The sequence below is a fragment of the Aspergillus novofumigatus genome (assembly GCF_002847465.1).
Source record: "Aspergillus novofumigatus IBT 16806 chromosome Unknown P174scaffold_1, whole genome shotgun sequence".
Lineage (NCBI taxonomy): Eukaryota > Fungi > Ascomycota > Eurotiomycetes > Eurotiales > Aspergillaceae > Aspergillus > Aspergillus novofumigatus.
The window spans coordinates 1,861,038-1,887,354 of record NW_020194274.1 but is presented as its reverse complement, the minus strand read 5'-3'; the positions used below and the strand labels follow the sequence as shown (position 1 = coordinate 1,887,354).

General features: G+C 49.2%; 9 protein-coding genes across 9 annotated transcripts; 5 read left to right on the top strand and 4 right to left on the bottom strand.

Annotated features, from left to right (window-relative positions):
• Window positions 1-8: 8 nt before the first annotated feature.
• Window positions 9-1,960, bottom strand: P174DRAFT_436971 (uracil-DNA glycosylase). The gene is made up of 3 exons (XM_024826166.1): window positions 1,410-1,960; window positions 880-1,339; window positions 9-795 (listed from the first exon to the last, which is right to left on the bottom strand). The coding sequence occupies exons 1-3, from the start codon at window positions 1,778-1,780 to the stop codon at window positions 496-498; spliced, it is 1,131 nt and encodes a 376-aa protein (XP_024687142.1). The 5' UTR covers window positions 1,781-1,960; the 3' UTR covers window positions 9-495.
• Window positions 1,961-2,489: 529 nt separating this feature from the next.
• On the top strand, window positions 2,490-4,656 carry P174DRAFT_361245 (transcription factor domain-containing protein; the record flags this gene model as incomplete). Its single annotated transcript, XM_024821769.1, has 3 exons — window positions 2,490-2,649; window positions 2,778-3,893; window positions 3,959-4,656. 3 exons carry the CDS (start codon window positions 2,490-2,492, stop codon window positions 4,654-4,656), a joined length of 1,974 nt encoding a protein of 657 aa, XP_024687141.1.
• A 1,605-nt stretch (window positions 4,657-6,261) lies between these two features.
• P174DRAFT_416278 (uncharacterized protein) lies at window positions 6,262-8,367 on the top strand (the record flags this gene model as incomplete). The annotated part of the gene is made up of 4 exons (XM_024824481.1): window positions 6,262-6,557; window positions 6,619-7,204; window positions 7,272-8,270; window positions 8,326-8,367. 4 exons carry the CDS (start codon window positions 6,262-6,264, stop codon window positions 8,365-8,367), a joined length of 1,923 nt encoding a protein of 640 aa, XP_024687140.1.
• Window positions 8,368-9,227: 860 nt separating this feature from the next.
• Window positions 9,228-11,035, bottom strand: P174DRAFT_399433 (actin family protein). The gene is made up of 3 exons (XM_024823872.1): window positions 10,796-11,035; window positions 10,235-10,733; window positions 9,228-10,172 (listed from the first exon to the last, which is right to left on the bottom strand). Exons 1-3 carry the CDS (start codon window positions 10,836-10,838, stop codon window positions 9,296-9,298), a joined length of 1,419 nt encoding a protein of 472 aa, XP_024687139.1. The 5' UTR covers window positions 10,839-11,035; the 3' UTR covers window positions 9,228-9,295.
• Window positions 11,036-11,229: 194 nt separating this feature from the next.
• On the top strand, window positions 11,230-12,392 carry P174DRAFT_361927 (telomere length and silencing 1 family protein; the record flags this gene model as incomplete). The annotated part of the gene is made up of 3 exons (XM_024821822.1): window positions 11,230-11,627; window positions 11,684-12,072; window positions 12,148-12,392. 3 exons carry the CDS (start codon window positions 11,230-11,232, stop codon window positions 12,390-12,392), a joined length of 1,032 nt encoding a protein of 343 aa, XP_024687138.1.
• A 2,731-nt stretch (window positions 12,393-15,123) lies between these two features.
• On the top strand, window positions 15,124-17,897 carry P174DRAFT_21063 (transient receptor potential ion channel family protein). Its single transcript, XM_024821342.1, has 3 exons — window positions 15,124-15,823; window positions 15,880-17,430; window positions 17,488-17,897. Exons 1-3 carry the CDS (start codon window positions 15,523-15,525, stop codon window positions 17,805-17,807), a joined length of 2,172 nt encoding a protein of 723 aa, XP_024687137.1. The 5' UTR covers window positions 15,124-15,522; the 3' UTR covers window positions 17,808-17,897.
• A 672-nt stretch (window positions 17,898-18,569) lies between these two features.
• Window positions 18,570-20,616, bottom strand: P174DRAFT_21076 (RNA-binding protein). Its single transcript, XM_024821343.1, has 4 exons — window positions 20,333-20,616; window positions 20,102-20,265; window positions 19,006-20,020; window positions 18,570-18,919 (listed from the first exon to the last, which is right to left on the bottom strand). The coding sequence occupies exons 1-4, from the start codon at window positions 20,400-20,402 to the stop codon at window positions 18,780-18,782; spliced, it is 1,389 nt and encodes a 462-aa protein (XP_024687136.1). The 5' UTR covers window positions 20,403-20,616; the 3' UTR covers window positions 18,570-18,779.
• A 1,124-nt stretch (window positions 20,617-21,740) lies between these two features.
• On the bottom strand, window positions 21,741-22,130 carry P174DRAFT_361090 (uncharacterized protein; the record flags this gene model as incomplete). The annotated part of the gene is made up of 2 exons (XM_024821762.1): window positions 21,741-22,029; window positions 22,087-22,130. 2 exons carry the CDS (start codon window positions 22,128-22,130, stop codon window positions 21,741-21,743), a joined length of 333 nt encoding a protein of 110 aa, XP_024687135.1.
• A 1,135-nt stretch (window positions 22,131-23,265) lies between these two features.
• Window positions 23,266-25,568, top strand: P174DRAFT_467272 (GTPase-activating protein GYP1). The gene is made up of 4 exons (XM_024830553.1): window positions 23,266-23,802; window positions 23,859-24,742; window positions 24,803-24,895; window positions 24,951-25,568. Exons 1-4 carry the CDS (start codon window positions 23,736-23,738, stop codon window positions 25,110-25,112), a joined length of 1,206 nt encoding a protein of 401 aa, XP_024687134.1. The 5' UTR covers window positions 23,266-23,735; the 3' UTR covers window positions 25,113-25,568.
• The last annotated feature ends 749 nt before the right edge of the window (window positions 25,569-26,317 follow it).

The window sequence follows — 26,317 nt, the reverse complement described above, 5'->3', positions numbered from 1 at the left end:
TATTCTACTTTCCCCTCAGCTTATCGAGTGGGCCATCCCAATACCCAGGGAACCTCACTACCCGGCAGACAAGACTGCCCACTTGATACTAATTCTATTTAACCTTATGTGGCTTAGCAAGATGAATATGGTAAGAGCCGCAACAAAGCCTTAAGTCTTCTGTTAGCAACATGTTCGCTACGCTCGCCGACTCAATCAACCGAGGTACCTACACTTGTAGAACGCCATGCTACAAAAACTTCGTTTGACACTCATCAACAGGATAAGGGGGGTGGCAGCACTTTCTCAGTCAACCTGAATACAATACCTCGCAGTGGTATCTCTGCCGAGTGAAAGGAAGAGTTGTGGAAGGAATCAAAACACAAAACTTAGGACAGTTGAAGTTTCCATGGTACAGACACGCTGATACAGCTGCAACACGCCGGAATCACAGAGACGGCCCCTTCGCGATTAATAGTAGTGCAAATACACCAATTGAATCAAATATTCAACAGCTCATGTTGCAGCTTCAGCTGCAGCTAGAACCTCAAGTGCATCGACATCATCGTCAAATTCATCAAGCGATCCGTCAGGGTCCATAAGTTTCACGCTAGCAACTTTGCGCTCTTCGGAAGGATTTGAATCAGGCACTTTCGTGGTGGAAGTCTTCACCTGGTCAATCACAGGAGCTTGGTCCGAGATAGTGGCAAGCGAGCCGCCTGTCTTTTTCGGGTTCAGACTCCAGTCAATGGTGCCATCCGGACCATAGCGTTCGGCGAGCCACTCGTTACATTTTTTGAAATGGCCATTGTTGAACTAGACTCCGCATAAAGTCTCACGTCAGTACACCAGGGCTCGGTAGGGTGCGCCATGATGGCGAGGGAGTGAAGCGAGACTTACAAAACCTCTGTGAGCGCTGAGCGGACTAGGATGAACCGACTGCAAAACGCAATGCTTTTGCCGGTTGATACCTGCTACGCGCTTCCCAGCCGGCGAGCCCCAGGCCAGAAAAACCACTCCATTAGTTCGTACTCGAGCGACGGTGTCGATGGCCTTTTGAGTGAAACGTTCCCATCCTTTGTTTGAATGGCTTGCCGCCTGATGAGCGCGGACTGTTAAGCAGGTGTTGAGCATGAGTACTCCTCGCTCAGCCCAAGGTATCAAAAGGCCACCCTTGTTTGGCGGGGGCTGGAAAGTAGGGTAGTCATTTTTGATTCCGGTATAGATGTTCACCAGAGAGGGAGGAGCAGGAGTGGGAGGCCGAACCGAGAATGCTAGACCGTGAGCCTGGTTATGGTTGTGATACGGATCTTGGCCGATGATGACCACTTTCACTTTGTCCAAGGGCGTATGTTGAGACCTGGGGTTGATTTTATTAGCAACATAGTTCGGCGCGCCTCGTGGATGGAATGGCTAGGAAGGAGTTGCACCAAGAGTAAATCTCATTCTCTGGAGGAAAGATCTTTGCACCCGACTCCTTCTCCTTTTTCAGGAATCGCTTCAACCCCAAGAATTCCGATGTGACCAGCTCCTCCTTGAGCTTAGACAGCCAGCTTTCATGTAACGTATCGATCTCTAGTCGCAGGAGTTCTTGTTGCTCAGGCGTCAATGATGCCACCCATTTGTCTTTGTTGAAGTTCGAGGAAGAGGACGAAACGGTCAATGTTTTGGTGTTGGCAGGCCGGGGTTTAGGGGCACCAAAGAAGGACGTGATACTGCCATTGGCCTTGGGCTTCTTCGCATCACACGCTGGTGTTGATAGATGGTTAGCATTACGTTTGAGCCCTGGCGGACTGGCCATGACGCGCTTCCTTTGTGTGTGAATAGAGCTCGATTGTTGATATCCGCGACTTGACAAGGATGAAGGGGTAGTAGTACGGAGTAGTATAATAAATTCCAGAAGAAATGAAATGTGATTACTCAGTGAGTTAAGCAGAAAAACTCACCTAATTTGAAAATGTGATTAATCCACATGTAGAATCATCTCACCATAATTGAGCTGGTGGGCTCTACCTCGTACTCCGCATCAGCACTTAGCTTCCCCGTGTAAACGCGTCGTCCTAGCAGTGATCGCGTGGCTCACGCGTATATAGTACTGTAATGCGGGCTTGGCATCAATTTACCCTTTCAAGTCTGTCTCAAGTTGAGCGTCTCAATCCAGATGAGAGTTCAGAGCCTGCACTCTCCGGCACTATAGCTCTCTATTATTAATAATTCCTGGGGTGATCAAGACTGGTACCACCCGTTCCCAAAGGTCCCGAATCATCCCTATCCGTGGTTAGTCTATTCCTATGGCAGCAACTGTTAAGTGCTAGCTAAGCACTTCATGCTGCTATGGATCAGCGTCAGGATCGATCGTTATTAGAATATTCGGAGTATAGCCCTGCATGAAACATTGAGTATCTATGAAGGATACTGACACAGCCGAAAAGGAACCATCCAACCGTCTTCCTAGGTTCAGGAATTCTGCCGCATCTGTATTTTCTTTCAGCTCACGCTATGATGTGAGGATGGAATTCAAATGGGTTGCTGATACTCCCCAATCGCGAAGTCGCAGACGAGCCCTTCGAGCATGCGCAGATTGCCAGCGAAGAAAGGTATCATTTTACTCTTCGACCAACCTTCCTCTCCCCGCCGTTCATTCCATTGTGCTGTGTGCTTTAGCCCTCTGTCCATTTTTTATTGTCACCAGCGTGTATACCCGAACAGCATCTAATCTACAATGGCGGTCTGAAGAGCTAAGTCATGTTGCAACAAGAAACGCTGCCGCCATATTATCAACTCGGGGTCTGTCTCAGATCAGGCGCAAGCTCTCCTGGGAGATCATCTTGAGCGTACTGCTCTTCATTCCAACAGCAATCAGCAGCCAGACGGATTATCCTCCCCTCTGGGCGGTGCTGGGCCAGCGAAGTCTACCATTTTGACATCTGTATCGCCTGACAATTCCGGAGCAGAACGCTTTGTGGGACATCTCAACCCAGAAGCTGTGATTCGCGAGAAATTGGATGGCGCATCAGGCAGCCGCTTTCGGGATCGGATTGGCCTTTGGATTAGCTCACAAAGCAGCGATGGCCACGGAGATGATACAGCGTTTGATGTAAACACTGCTCCGCAGAGTCGACATTCCCAGTCTGTTGCCTCTCTATTACAAGAGCGGTATTCATCAGCTTTGAATGCTTGTCATCGTCTGCCTTCGTCGACTCGCGACCAGTTGATTACCATCTATTTCTCCAGAATCCATCCTATCCTCCCGCTTATTGATAAAGAATCCTTTCTTCGTGCCTACTCCCATGGAAGTGCGTCCGTGTTCCTGGAGCGGGCAATTTGCCTTGTGGCTGCCAAGGATCAAGCCGCCAGGTCGTTTCTTCGTACAAGCATCAGCGGTCCTCTCAGTACGCCACGACAGTTTGGTTCCGAGATCTACACTGGACTAGTTGTCGCGATGGATGCCGGGCTCGAGTCGGACCGAATCACCCGCATACGTACATTAGCGCTGATGTCTTTACATTGTGAAGGCCACGAGGGCGCAGAGGCTGCATCTATGCATCTGTGTCGGGCTATCCACGAGGCTCAGACCGCAGGTCTGCACCTGAACAGACCTGATCGAGTACACGGGGATTCTCTCTCGCGACTTTTCTGGTGCCTCTGGACCTTGGATAAGATGCACGCAAGCATAGGCGGCCGTCCAGTTCTCCTTGCCGACCGGGACATTGGACTGAGAAAACCCATTGTCAATACCTCTCATCCTAAGACTACATTTGACGTGTGGTTTGCCATCTCGGATTTGCTCTCGACTGTGATCTCATTCTATAGGCCATCTGCGGATCCTACCGTCGGCTGGGAAACCGACTTTCCGTCTTTTGAGGAGCTCATGGGTGACAACTTCGGGGAGGAATTGGACTTTACCATGTTGGGTACGTTCCACGATCTCTCAAGGAGGATTTTCTCCGCTCACAGTCTACTGCTGACCGCCTCGAAGGCTTCCTTGAAGTGTATTATCATGCCGTCGCCATTCTTTCGTGCAGGTCCAGGATGCACGATCGCCCCCAAAACTCGAATTCAAGTATCCGACAAGGTCTCGCCACCGTCCGGATACACTCCATTGTAGCAACTGAATCTGCCCAAGATTTGCCCCCTCTCCCCATCATTCCATACGCACTATCGCTTTCCATGAGCGTCTCCTATCAGCAATCTCGGTCAAGTAGGCTGATTACCCATTTTAACCGAGCGAAAGCCAGTTTAGAGGCGTGCTGTTCGTTGTTGGAGGGTATGAGCATCTACTGGTACTCTGCAGAGGCAATGGCACGTCTGGGACGCAGGGCTTTGCGTGAAATTAACGTGGCAAAGCCTGGACTGCAGCGATCTCAGGGACAGGGCGTTCGGCAGCTGATGGACCCTGGAAGCATCCCGTCAGCGTCAAATGCAGTAACACCTGCTTCTACCACGCAGCTAGCGACTGACAATTATAGCCCTGGCGTTTCTGGTTGTCTCCCCGCACCTGTTGCGCCACAAGAAGGTCTTACGGATTCACCCGCAGATTTGCAGAGAGTCGAGGAAAACCGGCAGGGTGCTCTTGAAGATATTGACGTGCTTTTTGGTGACTTCCTTGACCTGTCCTTACCAACGAACTTCTGGGACCCAGTCTTTCTCACCGAGGAGGAGAAAGGTAGCACGTGATGGCGCTATCTGGGAGCGTGTCAGCATGATAAAGTCAGTATCCCCTGTGCACTTGTGCCGCAGTTCAGAACGAAGAGCCGTCGATCAAGATGGAATGATCCTTTTCGTACCCTCTCACTGGGAGAAAACGTCCGTTGGGGGAAGTGCGGGCTGTCGATCGTCATTACTGCCGGTGACCTGACCAACAGAAAATGGTTTTTTTTGAACACTACTCATCTACATAGGTAGTTCTTTTCGGAATGGCAGTGCAAGGGCTCAAGCGCGTACGGGAAATGCCGAGTACTTCTCAAAATCCGAGTGCATTTTTTTTTGGGCGTTGGTCTCTGGCATCGTGATGTTCTTGGATGGAGGCGAAAACAATGGAAGTTGTCCATTATCAAGTCCAAACACGTTATTTCCTGCCATAAACAGAGACTTTCCACTCTAGTCCACTCTAGATCAGTCTAGCATAAAGTCAGGATTTCAAGGAAGGTTGATATCTATCTATATCGTGGTAAGGCACTACTAGATAAGGTACGGAACACTCTGTAGGTACTCTTTGCTAATTCTGTATTCAAAACCGATTGTCATTGGATACTACTTGATATTGGCATGTGTCGTATATGAATGGCTAGCCCCTGACTTTCAAGCGTCAACTAACATCCTTAGGCTGTTCCTAAGTTTTTGGGGTTAATATAACAACAGATAATTATTTCCAGGCTTGAACTACCACGGAGTACTTCGTAAAGGAGTACGACTTACCTCCCTCAAATCCCTGAATAATAGGCTGAATCTGAAACTTTTGACTTTGGGTTCCACCTTATCTTTGCAATCTGGGCCGGGTTTTTGACCTTAGCTCAGTACTCTATAGATAGATACTTAGATTGATACGTTTGTTTATTGCTCAGAACCACGGTTTCTCTCATTGTTTTAATTATCATTATTACTTGACTTTCTAAAGTTCTGGACTCTTTGGTCTTCGCGATCGTCGGTATATTAAAACATTAATATTACTATTATTACGCACGGAGCCTCCCTGTATGATTATCCCCAATCCTTCTAATAATCCTTCTGATTTGTCCTTGTCCCACCACCGGCTCTCAAATTACGTATGTTAGCCTGGCTGACAACACAATTAAATTTGTTGTCCCTGAAGTGGCTCCGTAATAATAATGTTCCCACAGCCAGTCAGTCCACTTACCTAGATAGTCTATCCAAGGCCCATAGTTACTCACTTCAACGGGTTCATTCAATTGACCTTTCCACAGAGCATTTCGCTTGCTCTGCTTGTCCTCTTCTATGGGGTTCAAGTTGAAAAGACACATTCACTCCCTTCGATCTCTCCTGCATGATCCTGTACCATCGTTCAATTCGGTGAAAGAATCAGCGCGCATCGCGTCAATACCTAATGGATTTGAACCGCTCGCTCTTTATTTGGCTTAACACTCCTCGAAAGGCAAACCATTACGCTGCCAGTTCTGTTTAGCGTAGTTGAGTGGGAGCACAATTTGCATCGTATCTTCATCACCGAAGACTAAGAAGGAAAGGATATTCAAGGCTCTCAGAATCCGCCCGCAGTGTTAATCCCGGTTTGGATGACTTGTGAAAGACTCCGCCTCAGTATTGATGGCGTCTGCGACCGAAGACCGAGAGCTACAAGCAACTACCCCGGCTGCCGAACAAGACAACGATCCTACACCACCGAGCGACAAGAAGCCATGTAGAAGATCGCCTGTTCACCCTATTCCACAGTTGCAGGGCCCGTTCGAAGAATCAATCTGTGAAGCAAGCCAGGAAAAAGACACCCAACGGATCGTCCATCTTGACGCCCAGTCTCGGAGAAAAGAGTTGCTCGAAAATGCCGAGTATGAACGACTCTGTGGGAGAAAATGGCGCCAACGAGCTGGCGAAAGGCAAGTGAAGTTCTATATAACCCGATCAAGAGCACTGCTTAACGTCGACCAACAAGCTAACAGGTCACAGATATCATCCTCTGTGGAAGTTGATCTCTCAGATTTCATTTGGAGTGCATTTGCTGGCCAAAGGATTGGCAAAATCCAAACTAGAAGTTTTGAGGATCCTCCAGCGTCATGTGGATGAGCTTGACGGATTCATTGAGAGAAACACCGAGGACTACTTCATCATCCAGGTTGACGTCCGCACAAGAATCCAGTATCTCAGCCTGCCCCTCCAGAATTTGGATGTTTTTGATGAAATGTTGCAGGATCGCAACTTTCGACTCACTATGATTGAATACAATGAGCAGATCGAACATGCAGTTGAGCGATTTACCATGGCAGTGAAAGACTCCCTCAAAGACATCCAGAAAGGAAGAGAAGCAATCGGTGCTTTGTGGCGTTATATCGGACAATCTGCGAAAGAAAATAGGCCCCTCCCCGGTGACTTGGTCGCTCTCTATAACGCTATGCTGGCGAATACGGAAGGCTGGAACACGGCGCTGTCTAAACTTAGCAGAAAGGGAATGGCCCTTGAGTCAGCTCTTGCACAGCTCGGTTTGGCCATCACCGAGATGCAACGGCGCATAGGGGTTGCAAGCAGGAAAGATGTGGTTGGTATCCCGCAATGCATTTTCCTCATAAATCTCAGTAGGGGCGGAATGTTGATTTTCGTGCTAGGTGTCGCTGCTTCAGAATCCCAAAGGAGCTTTCCACCACAGATCATCAAAGAAGCGTTTCTTTGGAAAAGCTTTATCCATCCGCGCCTCGCGCTCCTCCGTCTCAGAGAAGCCACTACCTTCTGACCCAGATACTTTGGGAGCGGTCAATCCGCGCCCCGTATCCAGGCAGACGCAAGGCCACCGAATGTCACAGAAAAGCGTTCCGAACCTCCGAGCTGCCAAAAATTCCGAGGAGATTTCATCCGAAGCTGAGGGCCGAGGCCGCGCCAAATCCGTTCACGGTGCCCCTGAAAATCGGGGTTCTACCACTTTTCTTCCTAGGATACAGAGAAGCCTCAGTAGAAGATTTTCCAGGGCTGGACTTGCGACAAGGCAGAACGCGAGTGGAGATGTCGAAGGGTCGCCGAGCATCCGACCCGCCACAGCCCCTTCCAGATCACTCAAATCTCCAAGCACTTTTCTGGAACAACCTCAAAGCCTGAAGCACAATAATAAAGATAATGACAAGGACACGACGAAGACACCAGTCCCGCTTCAGCCTAACCGTTCTTCCAAGTCCGGGCGCTTGGTCAGGCCGGACACCATGAAAAATCAGCTGTTGCACTTCTTCAAGTCGGACAGAGTAGTCGAGGCTTGGGAGAGTGCAGCGAACAGAGAGAAGAAGATTTCCCGCTCGGTGTCCCAAAAGAAAAAAGAGGGTCCATCGAGCGTGTTCCGTGCAAGGGCTGCTGATACCTCTGATATTCCTGGCTCGCGGACGACCTTCTTTGAAAAGGATTTAGAGCAACAAATGGCCTGGCTGCAGGAAGGAACCGAAGCACTGAACACATATTCGTTAAAGCCAAGACGGAACGTTGCTCCTAGGATTCATGTCCTCTCCGTACATACAAACCTGATTCAAGAATCGGAGGAAGAACATTACTATGGCGATGAGACGAGGGAAGATTCGGCCAGAGATGGTCAATCAATAATAACAGCCCTTCCGGCACCACCCAAGGTGAGCACAGCCGTCGCTGTTCAGTATGATTCAGATGTAAAGCTAATGTTTGCAGATTCTTGAGAGATTTCCTCGTGTTCCATCTTCGTCCGGATGATGCCCACAATATGTTTTGTTGTTATTGGAGCTCCAGCACGTTCTGGGATGCGTGCTTCGGACTAGATTCGGGATTTTGCTGGCCTTGATCATCATCGAAATCAATGATCAAGGGCCATGAACTGCACTGGGAGTCCTGAACTACATCCACTCCTCGGTGTAGAAGATAAGACAAAGGAGATGGAGGTTCCTGAAACTTGAGCAGGAAAGATAAGCTCACAGTGCAGGGGTCGCCGTTGCCAACTACTAGTAGTGGTGTGCCCCCCTGGCACAGGAATGCCCACTAACTGGCTTACACTACCGAATCGTTTCCAGCGCCCCGTCGTACCGAAAGCAAGCGCGAGCGTGGCTTCCGTCACGATAAGCCTGTTGTAGGATTGGTAATAGTCAAAGGGGTCGCGTCTATTAGATTTAGCCTTGCCTCTGCGCAGGCGGTCCAGAACCGAGACTTGCCATTTATACATTTGCGGTAGACGTCATCAATCGCAGCAACGAACTGGCAGTATTTGTGGAACAGACAGGCCTCAGCTCAAGTAGTTGTCAATCCATATATGGTCTGAGATTTGGACGACACTATACATCGAAGACGCAAAGATATTTATACAATGATGGGGCGAAAAGGGACTGAAACGCAATGCGTTCTTCCCTAGCGTTGCATAGCTCAAAGATTCCAGAAACCCAAGCACTATTTAAAAGACAGGTAGTGAGGTAATGAAAAAGAAGGAAGAAGGAGGCTGAAGCTGTCTTTCAATAGTAGTTTGATAGCACATAAAACGCCACTAGAACCGAACAAACCGAACGGACTTTTACCAGGATCGAGGATAAAGTGTCCTAATACACATAAGTCGAGCAGAGCAGGGGAAAAAAAAGAAAAGAAAAAAAAAAAAAAAAAGAGGTCGAATTACAGGTTCAACAGCGCGACGTTTGAGTTACTTGCAGCGTTTCTCAACAATATTGGGGCCATGCTCATCGTATTCCTTCTTTGAAATCCACATTTGATGGAAGGTCCCCAGACTAGCAAGGATGCTGCCTCCAACCCACGAACCAAACTTCCGCTCCGCCGTGTTTCCGGACGCAGATATCCTCACTCTGGGTCCAGGATAACTCTGCATAAGCTCCTGGTTCAAGCGATCGGTGAAGCCATAGAGCAAGCTCGATGCGCCTGTGACGACGACATTTGCCAGGAGGTGGGGGCGGACATCGACATCAACGCCATTCAGCGCAGCTTTGATAAGTTCCGGCACAGTCTGCGCCTGCGTTGGAGCTGGGAACACCGACTCAGGGTCTGGAATGGCCGCTTTGGCGTCAAACAACGACTCAACCACCCTGTACCGGTCGATCCCGAAAACTTGATTATAGCCATCAGGGAACTCAAAAGGTCTTCCGGGGCTACTCTTCGCAACCTCCTCGTTGGAGACGCCGTTCGGACCGGTAGCGGAGAGTTTGTTGGGTCCGGGCCACACCTGCACAACACACTCCTTGAACTCAGACAACGTTCGTTCTTCCATGAGAGTGCGGTACGACGCATCCGGTGCCTTGTCAGATGGGAATGTCTTGTACTTCGCTTGCGCGGGCTGTCCAGCATCGACGGCTGTCTTAGAGGCGATGAGGTAGTGGGGCGTGATAGTGATCGGTTGTGGTGAGTTGGTCTTGAACAGAGCGCGAAGTTGCGACGAAATGTAGTCGCCCCCCAGGGGAGAGTGTTGGACACCGCGCTTCAGGATCATTCCATCGTGGACCGGAGTTACGGAAATGTTCGAGGCGCCAACGTCAACGACCAAAGCAGAAGCTTTACCGGCAGCGAAGCTAGTAGCGACGTAAGCACAACGATCAGCTAAGGGAATGAGTGCATAGAACGATGGACATACGCTGCAAGTACACCATTTCTGGCCAGGTAAAATGCTGGCGTCCCCCACTTCTCCATAGCGATTTCGACGGTCTTCTCGCGCGCTTTCGTAGGATTCCAACCGCACTCAGTCATGAGGAGGGGGCTATCCGCAAGAGGCTTCTCCTCGGTTTCCACACCTTCCATTTCCGAAGGCAGTTCGCCATTGGGGACATCGTTAAGGCCGTTCTGAAAAGGATTTCCAGCCTTTGGTCCAGTCAAGCGCGACGTAAAAGAGTACTCCCACACTTTCTCCGCCATGTCCCAGTCCTCCACAACGCCGTCCCTCCCCATCGGGTTATGAATTGACAATCCGGGGCGGGGGGTGACAAAGATGTCATCGCCAAAGATAAGTTTCTCTTGCGCCTCGTAGGTGTACTTTCCATAGTATGTTGGGATCACTGATTTCGGCGTATCTTCACCGGCAAACCCTGCGCGCGTTGTTGAAAATCCTGGGTCAAGAACAATGGCCGATATCTCATCTTGTACGCATATCGCAATCAGCATCCATTGCTTTAGATATAGCTGACAAGGTCCAACATACCTCCACCGTATTCGGCAGTCGATGGTGGAATTGAAGGGTTCATTTTGGTAATCGAAGGGGTACAGCCTGCTTAGAAGTCGAGGCGGACTGCGTCCTGCTTCTTTTGCTGACAAGTATCAATGCTGAAACTGATCAGGCCACGAAAAGATATTGCCAGGCCTTCCTTGTGAGGCAGTTCCAGCTCAAGATCGGCAGGTTGTGTAGGTACGTAAAATGTGACTGTTAGGTCTTATTGTTGCGGCGCGGCGGCGGCGGAAATCCTAAGCTGCGTGCGGGCGCGAACAAGCGGAGACCAACCACAGACAGCTTCGTTGGCTGCATCATCACGGGGTGGCCAATCTAAGCTAGTCTGATGTTCTTCCATCTTTTAAATCGTCCACTCTCCGCCATTACCGTTTTATACTCGGTTACACACACACTATTATCCGGGCAGCATGGATACAGACGTCAGTCCGAATACTGAAGCGATGTTTCGGCCGGTCAAGAGAAGGAAGTTTTTGCGACGCCGGGAGTTCGAGCCTGAGGATTCACAAGAAGCGCACGTCGCAAATGCGAACAGCATTCATGATAACGATTCATCCGCATCTCAACCTCTTTCGCAGTCAAACGATATAGTTTCGTCGACAGATCTTGCCCGCTTACGACGTCTTCAGCGAGCTCGCAAAGGTGGCATTGAATTCTCCAACACCTCTCGACAAAGCACGGATAAAACAGGCAATCAAGCTGCGGTGACGACAGTAACAGCTGAAGATCTCGAGAATGAGAAGATACGAGCTATGTGCGATCGGTTTACTGCATACACCGGCCAAACAGTCGATGTTGACAAGCATATGTACGATTCCGCATATTATTTTACCGTTTGCCTGTGATAGAGACTAACAAGATAAGGATGGCTTATATAGAGACCGAAATGGCTAAACGACACAGACAGCAAATGCCCGCCAATACTACTGACTTGAACATTTCTACAACTAGCCAGGCAAGCTCCGATGGTCTTTCGACAACTGTGGCTTTGCAGCGCGAGCCAGCATCTCTGGGTAAACTGCACGAGATTGACCTTGGGCAAGAAGCAAAACTACAGAACATCGCTCGGACAGAAGCTGCGACGAGGAGACTTGTCGGAGATGATCGTGATGCATCGCCAGCCCACGAAGACTCTACTTCCAGTACGGCTGCGTCAGGGAAGGATGGCAGGCCGTGGCGCAATCGGAAACGGCGAAACAGCGAGGATATCGAAAGGGACAGGCTGGTGGAAGAGGTCCTGCGTGAAAGCAAATGTATGTCTTACGTTCTCGAACTTCAGAGTCTGGTGTGGGTTGGCGGCCCGCGGCTAATGTTTTCATTCATTTTAGTGGATGTTTATGATGAACCTGAAGAGGAAGCCCTGCTAGACGATCAGGCGGCTGATGACAGGGTTGCGGAGCAATTTCGAAGGGAGTTCCTCGATGCCATTCAGTCTCGTCGCCGCGTGACACGAACGAAGAATACAAAGACTGCAGCGAAGCCCGAGGTCCCAAGAGGGCCTAAATTGGGCGGTAGCCGGAGTGCAAGAGCTGCTATGCGTGAGAGACAAGAGAAATCAGCTGGTCGAAAGTGATATTTTCCGTTATTGCTATCCTTTGGTAGGAGGGCAACACTCCCCATTCTCTGCAATCACAATGCGTGGGAATATCGAAAACTCTACATGGGAAGTGCCTCGTGTTATCTGTGGTCCCAAGGTGGACCGCTTACCATAGCCCTGAGACGGCCGAATGTCATATTCCGCGACATGCTTTTCATCTTTTCCATGGGCTGAGATGAGGTAGTCGCACTCGTCGGCCTGCAAAATCTGCGATAGTCGTGGATAAGTGATTGATGGAATGGGAAGCTCACTTGCAATACTTCTCTACTTAGTACCAAGTCTTCACACCGTCGACAATTCACATGTTTCTCTGATCCAGCCCAACATTCCCTGTGCTTCAGCCACCAGGACCACTCAGACGGGTCGCCAATCAAACATCAAGTCTCAAATTGAGTGAAGTGGGGTGCTTCATAATCTACTTTTTCTTTTCTTTTCCGTTTCCTTCTCCCACTTCGGCCCCCTATAGGGCGTCGGATTTAATCGGTTCTTTCCACCACCAGCAAATGATGTGGCGGACAAGCGTCAATGTTCGCATATACTTATGCACGGCCAGTGGCGGAGAAAGATCGTATCGCTCTATAAGAGAAGCTATCTATGGGGCTGGGAAGACATAAGAGCAGGTAGAAGGCACACCTGGTATTGTCAATTGTCAAAGGAGGCGAAGGACTAACTTAAAAGGAATGTGAGTTATGCCAATGTTCGATTTGCCAATGGATAGTTACAGGATAAAAGATGAAAGGACTTGAAAGATCCCGTAAGTGTCCACTCTTATTAAAAAATGAGGTACTCCATTTCTCTGCCGCAATCTCAATGACCCATGGACCTTGGGGAGGTCTTACATAGGGGCATATCTATCTCATACTTAGTAGATACTTAGTAGAGTCATATATATATAGCATCTCCCGCCTGCTTCGCAGGTCGCAACCACCAGACCATAAATTCAAGGTAGAAGAACTTCGATTTCAGCTGCTCGACTTCATATAGGTCATGCAGATTCTTACCTGATTTGGATTGGAGTCCCAAGAATTGAGTACTGCTTTGGTGAAATTCTGGGATTATTGGGGTTTCTAGAGGGGAAAGTGACACATTGAATTTTCGTCTGGTAAAGAGTGATCCTCATTGTGCCAACCCTGAATAAAAAAGGTGTTGAGAATAGAAAGGCAACAGACGTGCACACATTCTATGCACCACACAAGTACATGCCACGGGTAAGTAGCAAGTCCTAAAGTAGGTAGTACTGCAGTCTGTACGGAGTATCTAGATAGAGCGGGGAGGCAATTTGCATAGCTGCGGCGCTACTGGCGCCCTATGGTCTAGGTATGACACTAGTCGCTTGTTGCGTGGCGGACTTGGAGTGGAGCGGTTTAGCCTAGTAAATCGGTTACGGAGTAGACGACTATTTTTGCAACTATCAGTACTACAGAATAAGGTAGTGATGCTTGCCTTGGATACCAAACGGTACCTGACTTTTAAGCAAAGGGTTATAAGCCTAGTAGGACCATTATATCGTCCATCCATTGACAGCAGATAAGTTACATAAGTACCTGATGACAACAATCCATGGTTACCTATTTAACCTTACCAGAGGGGAATCCCGTCCCTTGGTCCAGGGTACCATTATTGATTATTCCGTAGCACCTTACTCCGTACTGAACTTGGGATTAAAATAGCAGTCAGACGCCTGGAATGCCATGCACTCAGTATCTGTAAATATCCAACTCTGTACCTGCCTAGGCTAGAGTCTAGACTAAGAAGAATAGCTCCAAGTGGCGTCATTCAGGAATAGCGACCCACATCAAAGAAGACGTTAAACCAATGAACATTAGCTTTACAACGCACACTGAAACACTCAGGGGCAGAGTTGTCAGAGCCTCGAACCAGCCGATGACCTTCCTGGTATCTTACAGGCCCATATCTGCGTCCTCCCACTGCAAAAATAAATCCCACCCAAGCCAATAGATAGCAGATATGGTGACACTTACTCCGTATACATTCTAACTGGCCACACTGATACATAGCTGTACCTTAGACGCCCAATGGAGAGAAATACTACGTATTTTATTCTGTCTGTCAATCAATGGGGGTGGAACGATCTGGTTCTTATGGGTCGTATGGGTAGATAGTTTTTGGCAGAGAATACTCTCTAAGAGGTAATAATATAATTAGACTACCTACGAGAGTACTAGCTAGTATTGTTCTGGAATAACCCATAGGCCTGAACGGAGTACTCCGTACTACTCTGTCCATCCCGTTCCCAAGTCCAACCTTTTCTCTCTCTGCATGGTCCATGAAGCTGTCTAGCCCCATCTCGAAGCTTTGCTAATCTCTGTCTGTTATTTTTCTACATTCTCCTGTCTTGGACACTTCACTCTTTCTTTATTTGCCGTTCTTGTTTGACATTCGTTCTGCATGCCAACCTTTAAGCAGTAGTCTTGTTATTGCTCAGCAACAATCAATAATCAGCACTCTCCCACTCATACCCGACACCCACACAAATACACTCTCGCTTTTGAATATTCTTTCTTTCGTCCGTGTCTCCTGAGTATTGTCGTCTCCTATTGCCCATTGACTTGTCCTTCTCTCCCTAGTCTTTCGTCTCGCATTCTCGACTTTACGGAGTCCACTTTTCTCTCTTTGTTTTTCCCAACTGGCCTTGAGGAACAAAGAGAGAAAGAGTGAATCCAAGCGTAGAGTGCGGGAGAACTCACTGCTTGTAAGGGGGCATGGGGACTTTCTGATCTTCTAAAGGAATCACCAACTTACATGTCGCTCCTTGGTGACCTCTCTTTCTGCATTCGTCAGTGACATTCATTGCCGGCACCATTTAGCAGAGCACTTGTGTGTTTTGAGATAAACCATTCGAGACAGGTTGACCCTGTTTTGACGCCCTGATTCGACCAACTAGCGCAGTTGCAGCTCAATCATTTCGGCATTAGCAGAGCTATACGTCCTTGCTCTTTTATCTCCAGTCCCGCGCGGATCGGACTAATACCCATCGATCGTTTTGGTTGCAAAAGATAATCGGTATCGAAGCATTGAACCCACCTCACGTTGATGTTCTTTTAGCATTGAACGACTGGGGACTCAGGACTATCAAATCTCGAAGATGCGGATCCTCTCCTTTCCCCTGCTCGCATCGAGCTTCTTGGTCGCTCGGACTCTCGCAACAGACACAATCAGTACTAACGAGGTATCGACTTGTTTAACCAGCTCCGACGTTGAAGTCAGGGAGCTATCAGTAACCTACACTCGCTCCACGAGAGAGGTCGTTTTCAACATTGACGGGACAAGCAAGAAAGTACAAAATGTTACTGCATCATTGTCAGTGACTGCATATGGCAACCAAGTCTATTCGAAGGATTTCGACCCTTGCAGCTCCGAGAATTACGTCGCGCAACTCTGTCCTGGTACGTATCATCCTTCTGCGGAGGCCGTTTATCAGTATCCACTAATATATGTACAGTCCCCGCAGGCACATTTAAGGCCCAGGGAACGCAGCAGATCCCGGAAGAGTACGCCAGCCAGATCCCTTCAATTGCCTTCCAGATCCCCGATCTGGACGGTCTCGCCAAAATTGAACTGAAGTCCAAGGACGATGGGACGGAGGTTGCTTGTATTCAGTCTGGGCTGTCCAACGGCAAGACCATGCAAGTCCACGGTGTCACCTATGCCGCGGCAGGCGTGGCAGGCGCTGCACTGGCTTTGAGCGGACTGTCTGCCCTGGGCACGGCTGGCCACCCGGGAGCGAGTTCGTCTAGTCCCAGTTTCGGCGACGTGATGGGTTGGTTTCATAGCATGGCTACCAATGGCATGCTCAGTGTCAGCTATCCGCCCATCTATCGCAGCTTCACCAAGAACTTCGCCTTCAGTACCGGCTTGATTCCGTGGGGCGACATGCAAACGGCTATCGACAACTTCAGAGCAGCTACCGGTGGCAATCTCACCCAAAATAGCTATGAGTTCCTTCGCAATGCTACTTTGACGTACTCGGACGGTGCCTCGGCGAATACAACCTCGAAAGTCAAGCGCGGACTGAATCTGATAGTGGGCGCTGTCGATCTGGCAACCAGGGATCTCTCAGGTTCTTTCAGTAGCGACACTACGTCGGGCAATTCGACTGACGGCGATGAGAGTGCCTTCCACAAGGCCGTTTCTGGCATCGAGGCCTACGCGGAGCAACTCACCATTCCCCAGGCGAACACATTCATGACAGTCCTGTTGATTTTTGCCATCGTCGTCGCCGCCATCGCTGTGGGTATCCTGCTTCTAAAAGTCATCCTCGAACTATGGGCTCTCTACGGGTCGTTCCCGGACAAGCTCAAAGGCTTCCGCAAAGATTATTGGGGTCTTCTGGCTAGAACAATTACCAACTTGATCCTCATCTTGTATGGCATGTGGGTGCTGTATTGCATCTATCAACTGACTACCGGGGACTCGTGGGCTGCAAAGGTGCTTGCAGCCGTCACGCTTGCCGTCTTCACCGGTGTGCTATTGTTTTTCGGACTCCGTATTATGCATCTGGCTCGAAAATACAAAAAGACCGAAGGTGATACGTCGGCACTGTACGAGGACAGAGAGACCTGGCGCAAGTACAGCCTCTTTTACGACAGTTACAAAAAAGACTACTGGTGGCTTTTCATCCCCGCCATTGTCTACATGTTCGCTAAAGGCTGTGTCATTGCCGGGGCGAATGGTCATGGTCTTGTTCAGTCTGCAGGTCAGCTGATAGTCGAAGCTCTTATGCTGGGTCTCCTGCTGTGGAATCGCCCATATGTTGCCAAGTCCTCCCAGTGGATCAACATAACGATTCAAGTCGTTCGTGTCTTGTCGGTTGTTTGTGTCCTGGTATTTGTTGAGGAGCTTGGCCTTTCGCAGACGACCAAGACCGTAACCGGTATCGTCCTCATCGCAGTGCAGTCTGGCCTTACCGGCATTCTGGCGATTCTCATTGCCGTCAATGCCATCATCCTATGTGTCCGTGAGAACCCTCATGCTAGGCGGCAAAGAGAAGCTGGTAAGTGAATTGTACGCAATTCGTTTCCTCTCGTCGGATAACTGACGTGTCGTTTAGAAAAACTCAACCGTGATATGGACGATCTTACTCCTCTGGACGCTCGAGAATCCCTTCTCATGGACAACCCGCCTCGGAAAGACTATGCAGAGATGAGCAAGTTCAATTTCACCGGCCCTTACGAACCCTATAGGGATCAGCAAGTTCCGCAGCCACAACACGGCCGGATGGGGAGCACAGATCGTCTGGTAGAGCCTGCCTACCATCTGGATGATCAACATGGCCGAAGCTTGAGCCGTGAAAGTCATCGAAGCAGGGACAGCCGTGGCTCCCCCGAGCGACACCATGCCACTACCCCGGGTTATGGCTTTGCTTACTAGATTTCCAAATCTGATCGGATTTATGATACCACATTGTTTGAATATTTGTTCATATTACCTCATGTTACTTTGACTTCGCTTCAAAGCCTTCTGTTGGAGCATAGACAGCACATTCTTCCAGAACTTCTTTCTGCCCTTCTCCTTGCTTCTTCGGCATGAATCTTAGCGCATCTGGAGCATATGGAAGGTAACTATGTTACAACCATCTTCTACCATTTCTTGCTTCCTATCCATACCTATCCTTCGCCTGTGCCAATAAATTGTCTCATTATAGCCAGCCCGCAGTATTGCCTTAAATTATCATTCTTGTTTCTTGTGATTTATTCTTGGCTATACTTTTTGTCTAGAGGCAGCGATCTGGAAGATCAAAAGTTGTATGTCTCAAATAGAAAACACATCCCCTGGTATGTGCCTTTATGTATATATCAACCCTATTTATTGTATGTTCCAGAGTCTTGTCACATTGCAGTTATCGAGATACGGCGAGACCAGCGTAAAAAAGCATATAGCGCAGTTTGGGCTCAATGGCCTTTTAGAATACATCTGAAGTAGAAACGGAGACCAATCATAAACACTGACTGTAATGCCTCTAAATAACATGCAGAAACACCGTCCTCTCGTTTTGTCCCTTTTGCAATCACCCTTGTTTGCTATGAGGTAGAAAAGCAGACGATGACTGGGATTGCGCGGGAAAGACTGTCACTGAATCGACCAGAAGACTCGTGATCTCCGCCGGGAGAGATGAAGAGCACGAAATCAAAACAGATTTCCACTCTGCGGTACGCAGATTGGAGGAGAAACCGAGCAAATATCCTAGATCGGATCGAACCTGTTTTTAAGGCGAAGACAGGAAAATACGAAACAAACGGAAAAAGAAGGGCCACTGAGAATGGAAGCCAGATATCAGAGAGATGAAACAGAAAGGAAGGCGAGAGGGCAAGTAAGAATCGACAATGACCCCGAGCTCCAACCCTATCCACGAGAGTAAGGATGGAAACCCCGATGGCCTCCGCGACCTCCGCCACGATAGTTCGCACCGGGCTTTCCAGCATTTTTAGGGCCCGTTGGGGCGTTGGCAGGGGCGGCGCTCGGAGTCGGCTGTGGTGTTGTTCCTGAAGCTTCAAGTTAGCTACATGTAACGAATACACGCGTTTGTTGATGGGTATAATGCTTGTAAAGAGAGCAAAGGAATACGTACCGCGTCCAATGCTGCCTGCTCGGTTCATGCCTTGAGGACCAGTGGGAACATTGGGCTGGGGGACCTCGTCGTACATGCCCTCCCACGATGTCGGACCGCCCTGTTGATATGGCGAGAATGCCCGGGACTCCATGACTCGACGTTGTTGCTGCTGCTGCTCGTATTTCTGCTGCTCGAAAGCGAGCTGCTCTTGAGCATTATAGCCCGGCCCGCCCCGAGCGCCTGGGTAGTTTGCGCCCATGTTCATGTTGCCAGCGTTGTTGCCCATCTGGCCCTGCATAGCTCCCATGTTGTTACCTTGAACCTGGTTTTGCATCTGTTGCATCATTGCAGGGTTCATCATGTTCTGCATCTGCGGGGTTGGGCTTTGCGAGGGAGGGCTCAAGCTGCCCTGCTGCTGCGGTTGCTGCTGCTGATTGTTGGCCATCTGCATCTGCTGCATTTTCTGCATCTGTTGCATCTGCTGCATCATGGCCGGGTTCATTGCTCCCATTCCCATGGCTCCCATTCCTTGCCCCTGAGCGGCGGCAACCGCCATCTGCTGCTGCATCAAGGCGAAATATTGCTGCATACGTTGCCAATACTGTGCCATCATCTGTGGTGTCAAGCCTGCAGGCATACCCGCCTGCCCTTGCATTCCCTGTTGCTGCTGAGACCCATCGACGCCACCATGACCTCCATCGCGGAAATCTCTGCCGCGCCGGTTCCTGCGATCCTCCTCGTCGCGTAAATTGCCTCTTGGCTGAGCCTTCTTGACTTCGATCGGCTTCCCACAAATGGCCAAGGGACGGGACAGAGCGGCCTCGACAGCAGCTTCACTGTCGAACGTCACAAAGCCGAACCCGCGAGGACGTCCGGTGTCTTTGTCAATCATCAGGGTAGCATCAATAACACGGCCGAATTGCGTAAAGAACTCCTTGAACTCCTGCTCCGTTGCCTCTTGGCTCACACCACCAACGAAAATCTTACTGGTCTTCTCCTGTTCGTCACGGGGGATTGCACGCTTAGGGTCAATCTGCCAGCGCGTTAGCATACGGTCGATCCGTTTTGATCACTTTTGGTGCATGCGGCAGAATAGACAGAATATGCGTCTTACAATTTTCCCGTCCAGGTAGTGCTCTTTGACCATCACTGTGTTGACTGTCTTTGGATCCTTGAAGGTCAAGAAGCCAAAGCCCCTAGAGCGACCAGTAGCGCTGTCCCGCATGACAGTACACTCTTGGACCTCACCAAACTGGGAGAAGTAGTCCTTCAGAGACTCTATTCATTATGTCAGATTGCCGTTAGAGACTTGAGTAAGCGGCAATAATATTAAGACTCCACGTACGGTCTGTTGTCTCCCAGTTCAAACCACCGATGAACATCTTCCTAATCAACCAGATCATCAGTAAATGCATCCATCTAACCAGAAACAAAGCACTGTCAAAGCTGATGAATTCAAATGAACAAATGAGCGCAAGAAACGAAGACCCAGTGAAACCAAGCAGGACAAGATCCCAGAACAATCGTGATCAAGGACTTGTTTGATGGTAGGCCGACTGGCATTGTTATTGTCTGCAAACGCAGTGCACAGAGCTGCTATCCTTGATATTCTAACGCAGATACCGTAGCGCTCCCTTGAGCACCAGTAGCTATGTGATTGAATATATGCAGGGATTCGAAAATGAGTTGCAACAGCAAGCGGGTCGCATTGTACTGGTGTGGTCCGGTAACGCGAACAAGTGCACAGGCTTGTCTCACAGCCAGCTCGGGAATCGTTCATGACACGCATACATTGACTGTGACTGCCGTTGGACAGAACTGCTCAGGGTGAAAAGGAGGCATCTCTAGTCGTCGACATCCACTGGTTTACGGATAATCCAGCGGGAGTAGAGCAAAAGGAATATGCTCCAAGGCCGAGCGGCATGAGAGTCGTGATGGTGATAGAAGGACCACGGATTGAAGCGCGAGAGGCGGAATATAGACAACTGAATCTCTTCTTTTTTCTGTCTGACCATTGACCCTCCGACTGTCTGTCTAATAGGGTCGAAGCTAGGTAGTAAAACTGTTCGATAGTGATCCACCAGACAGCCAAGGCTTCTATTCCTTGCTCTGCTCTATCAAGATATATCGACAAGAAGCTATCTGATAGCGTCTGTACTAGTAGTCGCTCGCAACAAGGTCTCGTAGTCTGTGTGATATCTTTCTCTCTGTAAACTTCATGTCGATGTTGACTCGACCATACATATCTCCCTCGAGCCTGGTCTCGGAGATAACCATGCACTCATCAGACCGCCCTTTATAGCTAAATCTGACGCAACCGAATGATATCTTTGTCTCTGCCCAGAGACGACTGGTGCTTCGTCCCCTTCCGACAGATGAGAACCGCCAAGTAGGAGGCTAATCCGATAAAGTTCAGAAAATTGTCATCGTTCGTCTCTCTCACCACGCCGACACAGTTCGATAAGCGTCTCCTACCCCACAGGATCGCCTAATCCAACCCATTGAATGGAAAAGTATCTTGCGCAGCACCAGTGCGTGACAGCCTAGTGCGACGCGAGTCGATATGAGAGCGAATGCACCAGAACGGCTATACACGTACGAGGGCAACTGCGAGCCCTGAATGTGCTCACTGTGCTCACTCACTTGCTCCAGTAGACGATACGTCTGGTCTTCGACGCAATGGTGTAGAACAATAGAGGGGGAAATAAATGGGGAAAATCCAAGCTTGTACAAAGTGAAATACAGAGAATTACTTACCCATCTTCCTTGATTCCGGTGCCCTGAGGCTCTTGTTCGGTCGTGGGAGCGGCAGTAACATTGGTGGTATGATTTGTATCATACATGCCCGAGCCATTTCTTTGATGTCCTTCATACGAATACGCGTAGGAATCCGCGGTATGAGCGTCTTCTGGCTCCGACTTGAAATTCTCTGCAGTTTGTGTCGCAGGGGAAGTCGTTGCTTGGGCAGGTGCGGGAGACACTGCGAAGTCGGAAATCTTGGGAGCTGAAGACGTCTGGTTCGTGTTCTCATCCGCGTCATACCTAGGAAGAAAGGAGTCAGAAAACGCCTCGAAAATCAGGTGCGAACAAGAGTCTTACAGATCAGCAAAGAGATCTTCCTCTACATCCCCTGGCTCAGCCATATTGAATTACAAAATGAGAAGAAAGCCTCGCAAAGAGAAAAGATAACAAGCTGTCTGTTTGAGAAAATAGAAAACAGTTTGCGTGAGTATGGAAGCAAAGATTTTGTTAGTGAAGCTGATTTGACTGGGACGTAAGTCAAATGAACTTGAGTTGGGACTAGATAAAGTGCAACGAATAGCCGTTACGTTCGATGATGAATGAGAAGGGAACGAAAAGAAAAATAAGGAAGAAGGGTAAGTCAGTCGATAGCGAAGTGGAAGGGAAGATATTGGAGAGGGTTGAGTTGGTTGAGAGTGATGATGAAGGAGGGAAGAGAGGAAGTGGTCAAGAGAGGTGGTAGGAGACAAGAGACAAGCGACCGCTAAAGCTCCCGTCAGCATTAGTGGTAGTAGTATCCCGTACGAAACTCTCTCCCTCTCACAACTGTCGGAGACCAATATATACTATCTCTCTTCTCTAATAATACCATAATGGACTTTTTTCTGTGAATAATCATAGTCGTCATCAAACCAGTCTGCGCCCACAATTGCCATTGAATTCGGTCAATAAAGTCGACTCTTCCAGCAACCCAGAGCATTGCGGCATCAACTGTTCCCTTTCCCCCGCACTTTCTCCCGACGCCGTACAAACTGCTTCCGATGACATTTTGGATCCCCATTCATCGAACCAATTCTTCTTCCCAGACAGTTCATGACGATGGCTGCTAGGAAGGGTCAGCAGCAGGTATGCAATGTCTCTCAGCACAGTCGTTATTGTCGCCGAGGTTGATCGAGAACTGATTCTAAACAGGAGATGGTCCAGGTTGGTTCGTACCTCAATAGTTCTCCATGTCTCATAATTCCGAATTCAGTGGCTGATATAGCTCCTCGTTTGCCTCATGCAGATCGTTCCGAGTACGTCCCCAGAGTCATTTCTTAACAGAGGTTGCCTCCGTCGCGTTTGAGCATTAATAAGTGCTCTTTCACTTGTTTCCTGTAGTTCTTGCGCAATTGCTGACCTTCCTCGAAGACGGGCCGGCTCTCCATTCTGGAAAGGCAGATCAGTGCCTCAACCTCAAGGACCTTCAGCTACCCCGACCACAATTGTTGGCGCTTCATACTCTCACGCGAATATCTTAAAGTTTGTCATCTCTAATCTGGTCTGTCCTCGGCCTATGAACTGACCAGGAGCGATCTTTGAAGAGGCATACCACAGCAGCAACCGCGACCCCGTACACCTCCAAAGTTATCATCTACCCAATCGCAGCATGTCTCCCCATCTTCTCATCGATCAGGGACATGGGTCACGTCTCCCCGTACCTCATACTCTGGCCTTGTGAATCAAGGAGTCGACTTATGGCACCCCGACTCGGCAGATGGGGCGAGTGACAATACTGACGAGGGTGATGAGGAGGATATCGTTTACGACGACGATGAGGACGAATTTGGTCTTCCCAGCATTGCGAGTATGCGGAAAAAACAGACCAAAAATGCCATGGAATCTCAGCTCAAAACATCTGATTTGGGTAGCGCTGTGCGTGCCAACAATTCAACCTTGGGGTCAACTTGGCGAACAGTAGACAACGTGCAAACAGTTCGGATATCGCCGAGGAGCGCGGAGTGTCTATGTATCCAACGACGAGAAAGAGTGAAGGTAAAATCCTACGGCCTCAATACAAAGACATCCTGAGAGGTACTTAGCCCCCCTAGAAGCAACTTCCGATCAGATGCTGATTGTCTCTGCTTGAGATCCCGCGAACGCTTTAAATCTTATTGATCATGCACCACCGCCGAAGAATGGGTCGCCAAAGGAGATGGAAATATACTCGAGCAGAATCTCAAGAATCAACAAATTCAAACGTCTACTTCAGACTAGCACCGTTTCCTTATCAGAGTTGAGAAATCTGGCATGGTCTGGCATCCCTGCGGAAGTTCGCGCCATGACTTGGCAAATCCTGCTCGGCTATCTTCCGACGAACAGTGAACGGCGAGTCTCTACACTAGAGAGAAAGCGCAAGGAATATCTCGACGGAGTCCGACAGGCTTTCGAACGCAGCACTAGCCCGGCTTCCGGCAATCCACCTGCTTCCTCCACAGGTCGCGGCAGAGGCCTGGATGAAGCGATATGGCATCAAATTAGCATTGACGTTCCTCGCACCAGCCCTCATATTCAACTCTACGGCTATGAAGCTACACAACGCTCCTTGGAGCGAATCCTCTATGTCTGGGCCATCCGACATCCTGCCAGCGGTTACGTACAAGGAATCAACGACCTTGTCACTCCATTTTGGCAGGTCTTTCTCGGCATGTACATGACGGATCTCAATGTGGAAGAAGACATGGATCCAGGCCAATTGCCGCGGAGTGTGCTCGATGCTGTGGAAGCGGATTCATTCTGGTGCCTCACGAAACTTCTCGATGGAATTCAGGATAATTATATATGTGCTCAACCGGGGATTCACAGGCAAGTGAGAGCTTTGCGCGACCTGACAATGCGTATCGATTCTACGCTCGCCAAACATCTTGAGAACGAAGGAGTCGAATTCATGCAATTCAGTTTCCGATGGATGAACTGCTTGCTGATGCGGGAGATGAGTGTCCAGAACACCATACGGATGTGGGACACCTACATGGTATGCTTCGATAGTCCGAGCGGCGCTCATAGCATCGGAATCATATTAACTCATTGTCAGGCTGAGGAGCAGGGCTTCTCGCGCTTCCACGTATATGTTTGCGCAGCGTTTCTCGTCAAGTGGTCAGACCAGTTGATCAAAATGGACTTTCAGGTAGGTTCTGATATCACTCACATCTAGAATTCCATTGGGATCTAATTGTGCGCAGGAAATCATGATGTTCTTACAGGCACTTCCGACAAGGGACTGGACTGAAAAGGACATTGAACTCCTACTCAGTGAAGCCTTTATCTGGCAGAGTTTGTTCCAGGACTCCCGTGCACATCTACGCCCTGCTGGCGACCGATCACCTGAGAACGGCCTGCATTGACAGCATATATTATTCCATTTCGCCGTCAACCATGCCTCGAATAGGCATCTGCGTCGCTGGAAACAGGGTTTGCCCCTCATCCTCGCCGAGATCGGGGCTCGCCTGCAGCGGGCAAGTCTCTTCCGGTGTTCGCATCCCAGGCGAGACTCACCCACTTGGCTGTCTTATTCCCAGGTCCATCTGCAGGGCCGCATATGGTCGTCTCGCTGCTTGCCGTCGTCTCAAAGCATTAACAACCCTATCCAACATAGCTCACCTTCGACAAAGCTCATTTGGTGGAGCGTTTCTATGAGAGCACCGGTCAACTATCTGGAAATATCTAATGATTTTTCGCGCTTACTATAACGATCTCACAATTTGAGCCTTGCCTCACGCTGCGCGTCTTTGATAAATGCCGCATCCTATTGCCGGCTGATCCTTGGCTTAATTCTCCGGAGAGCCTTTCTCTTCGTGCTAGTAGCATCACTTATGTCCATGCATCATCTTGGACGACATTTGCTCAGCGATGTGACCTTTTACGGGACCCCGATTTAGCCCAGAGAATTGTCTTCTTAAGAGCCAGGCGCGTCTCCGAATTGGCCTGCGATGGAGTTTAGTATGCCATTCGACTAGGTTGCATCTAGACATTGGGTTGAACTTGCTGAAATAGCAAAAGGGCTCCACAGAAAGACCTAGAGCACAATTAAAGGCACAGAGCCCGGTTCTGATGCGGATGTGGACAGTTCGATAGTAGAAACCGCTTCTGCTTTGTAAATAGTTCCACACGCATTCGAAACAGACGGGACGAAGCATACTAAGGGCTCACTCTCCAATGCTGAGGATTACATTGAAGACATCCACTCGGAACCTAGTACATAACTTCTGAGCGTGACTTAGGTGTCATGATTCAAATTCCTTATAATAATATCTCAATTTATTTCTATGTCTCATTCTATCCCTCCTTGTTGCTTGTATGCCTGTGCTATGATGCTGATCTTGGTAGTGAATGCCTCAAAATGCGGAGATTCTGATAAGATAAGCGGATCGGAGATACTTTGTTGCAGGCATCGCCACCCGAAGCTCTACGTCTTCAAATCACAATTCACGTTGCCCTTCTGTTTGTTTTCATCTCTTAGCTACTTTATCGTTGAGCTTCGGTCGAGATGGCCTCAGGTCGGAAGGATTTCCTGAACCAGCCTGCGCCCGAAAATTATGTTGCGGGTTTA

Bases quoted from the DNA above. Each gene is read 5' to 3' on its own strand.
- P174DRAFT_436971 (XM_024826166.1), bottom strand. From the start codon at position 1,780: ATGGCCAGTCCGCCAGGGCTCAAACGTAATGCTAACCATCTATCAACA. The intron at 1,340-1,409 runs GTGCAACTCCTT...AATCAACCCCAG, and splicing joins GAGAATGAGATTTACTCTTG to GTCTCAACATACGCCCTTGG. The intron at 796-879 runs GTAAGTCTCGCT...TGCGGAGTCTAG, and splicing joins TCAGCGCTCACAGAGGTTTT to TTCAACAATGGCCATTTCAA.
- P174DRAFT_21076 (XM_024821343.1), bottom strand. From the start codon at position 20,402: ATGCATTTACTGATGATCTGGTTGATTAGGAAGATGTTCATCGGTGGT. The intron at 20,021-20,101 runs GTAAGACGCATA...ACGCGCTGGCAG, and splicing joins ACTACCTGGACGGGAAAATT to ATTGACCCTAAGCGTGCAAT. The intron at 18,920-19,005 runs GTACGTATTCCT...TTGAAGCTTCAG, and splicing joins AGCAGGCAGCATTGGACGCG to GAACAACACCACAGCCGACT.
- P174DRAFT_399433 (XM_024823872.1), bottom strand. From the start codon at position 10,838: ATGAACCCTTCAATTCCACCATCGACTGCCGAATACGGTGGAG. The intron at 10,734-10,795 runs GTATGTTGGACC...TATGCGTACAAG, and splicing joins GACTGCCGAATACGGTGGAG to ATGAGATATCGGCCATTGTT. The intron at 10,173-10,234 runs GTATGTCCATCG...CGTCGCTACTAG, and splicing joins AGAAATGGTGTACTTGCAGC to CTTCGCTGCCGGTAAAGCTT.
- P174DRAFT_467272 (XM_024830553.1), top strand. From the start codon at position 23,736: ATGTATCCAACGACGAGAAAGAGTGAAGGTAAAATCCTACGGCCTCAA. The intron at 23,803-23,858 runs GTACTTAGCCCC...TCTCTGCTTGAG, and splicing joins ATACAAAGACATCCTGAGAG to ATCCCGCGAACGCTTTAAAT. The intron at 24,896-24,950 runs GTAGGTTCTGAT...AATTGTGCGCAG, and splicing joins TGATCAAAATGGACTTTCAG to GAAATCATGATGTTCTTACA.
- P174DRAFT_21063 (XM_024821342.1), top strand. From the start codon at position 15,523: ATGCGGATCCTCTCCTTTCCCCTGCTCGCATCGAGCTTCTTGGTCGCT. The intron at 15,824-15,879 runs GTACGTATCATC...ATATATGTACAG, and splicing joins CGTCGCGCAACTCTGTCCTG to TCCCCGCAGGCACATTTAAG. The intron at 17,431-17,487 runs GTAAGTGAATTG...CGTGTCGTTTAG, and splicing joins TAGGCGGCAAAGAGAAGCTG to AAAAACTCAACCGTGATATG.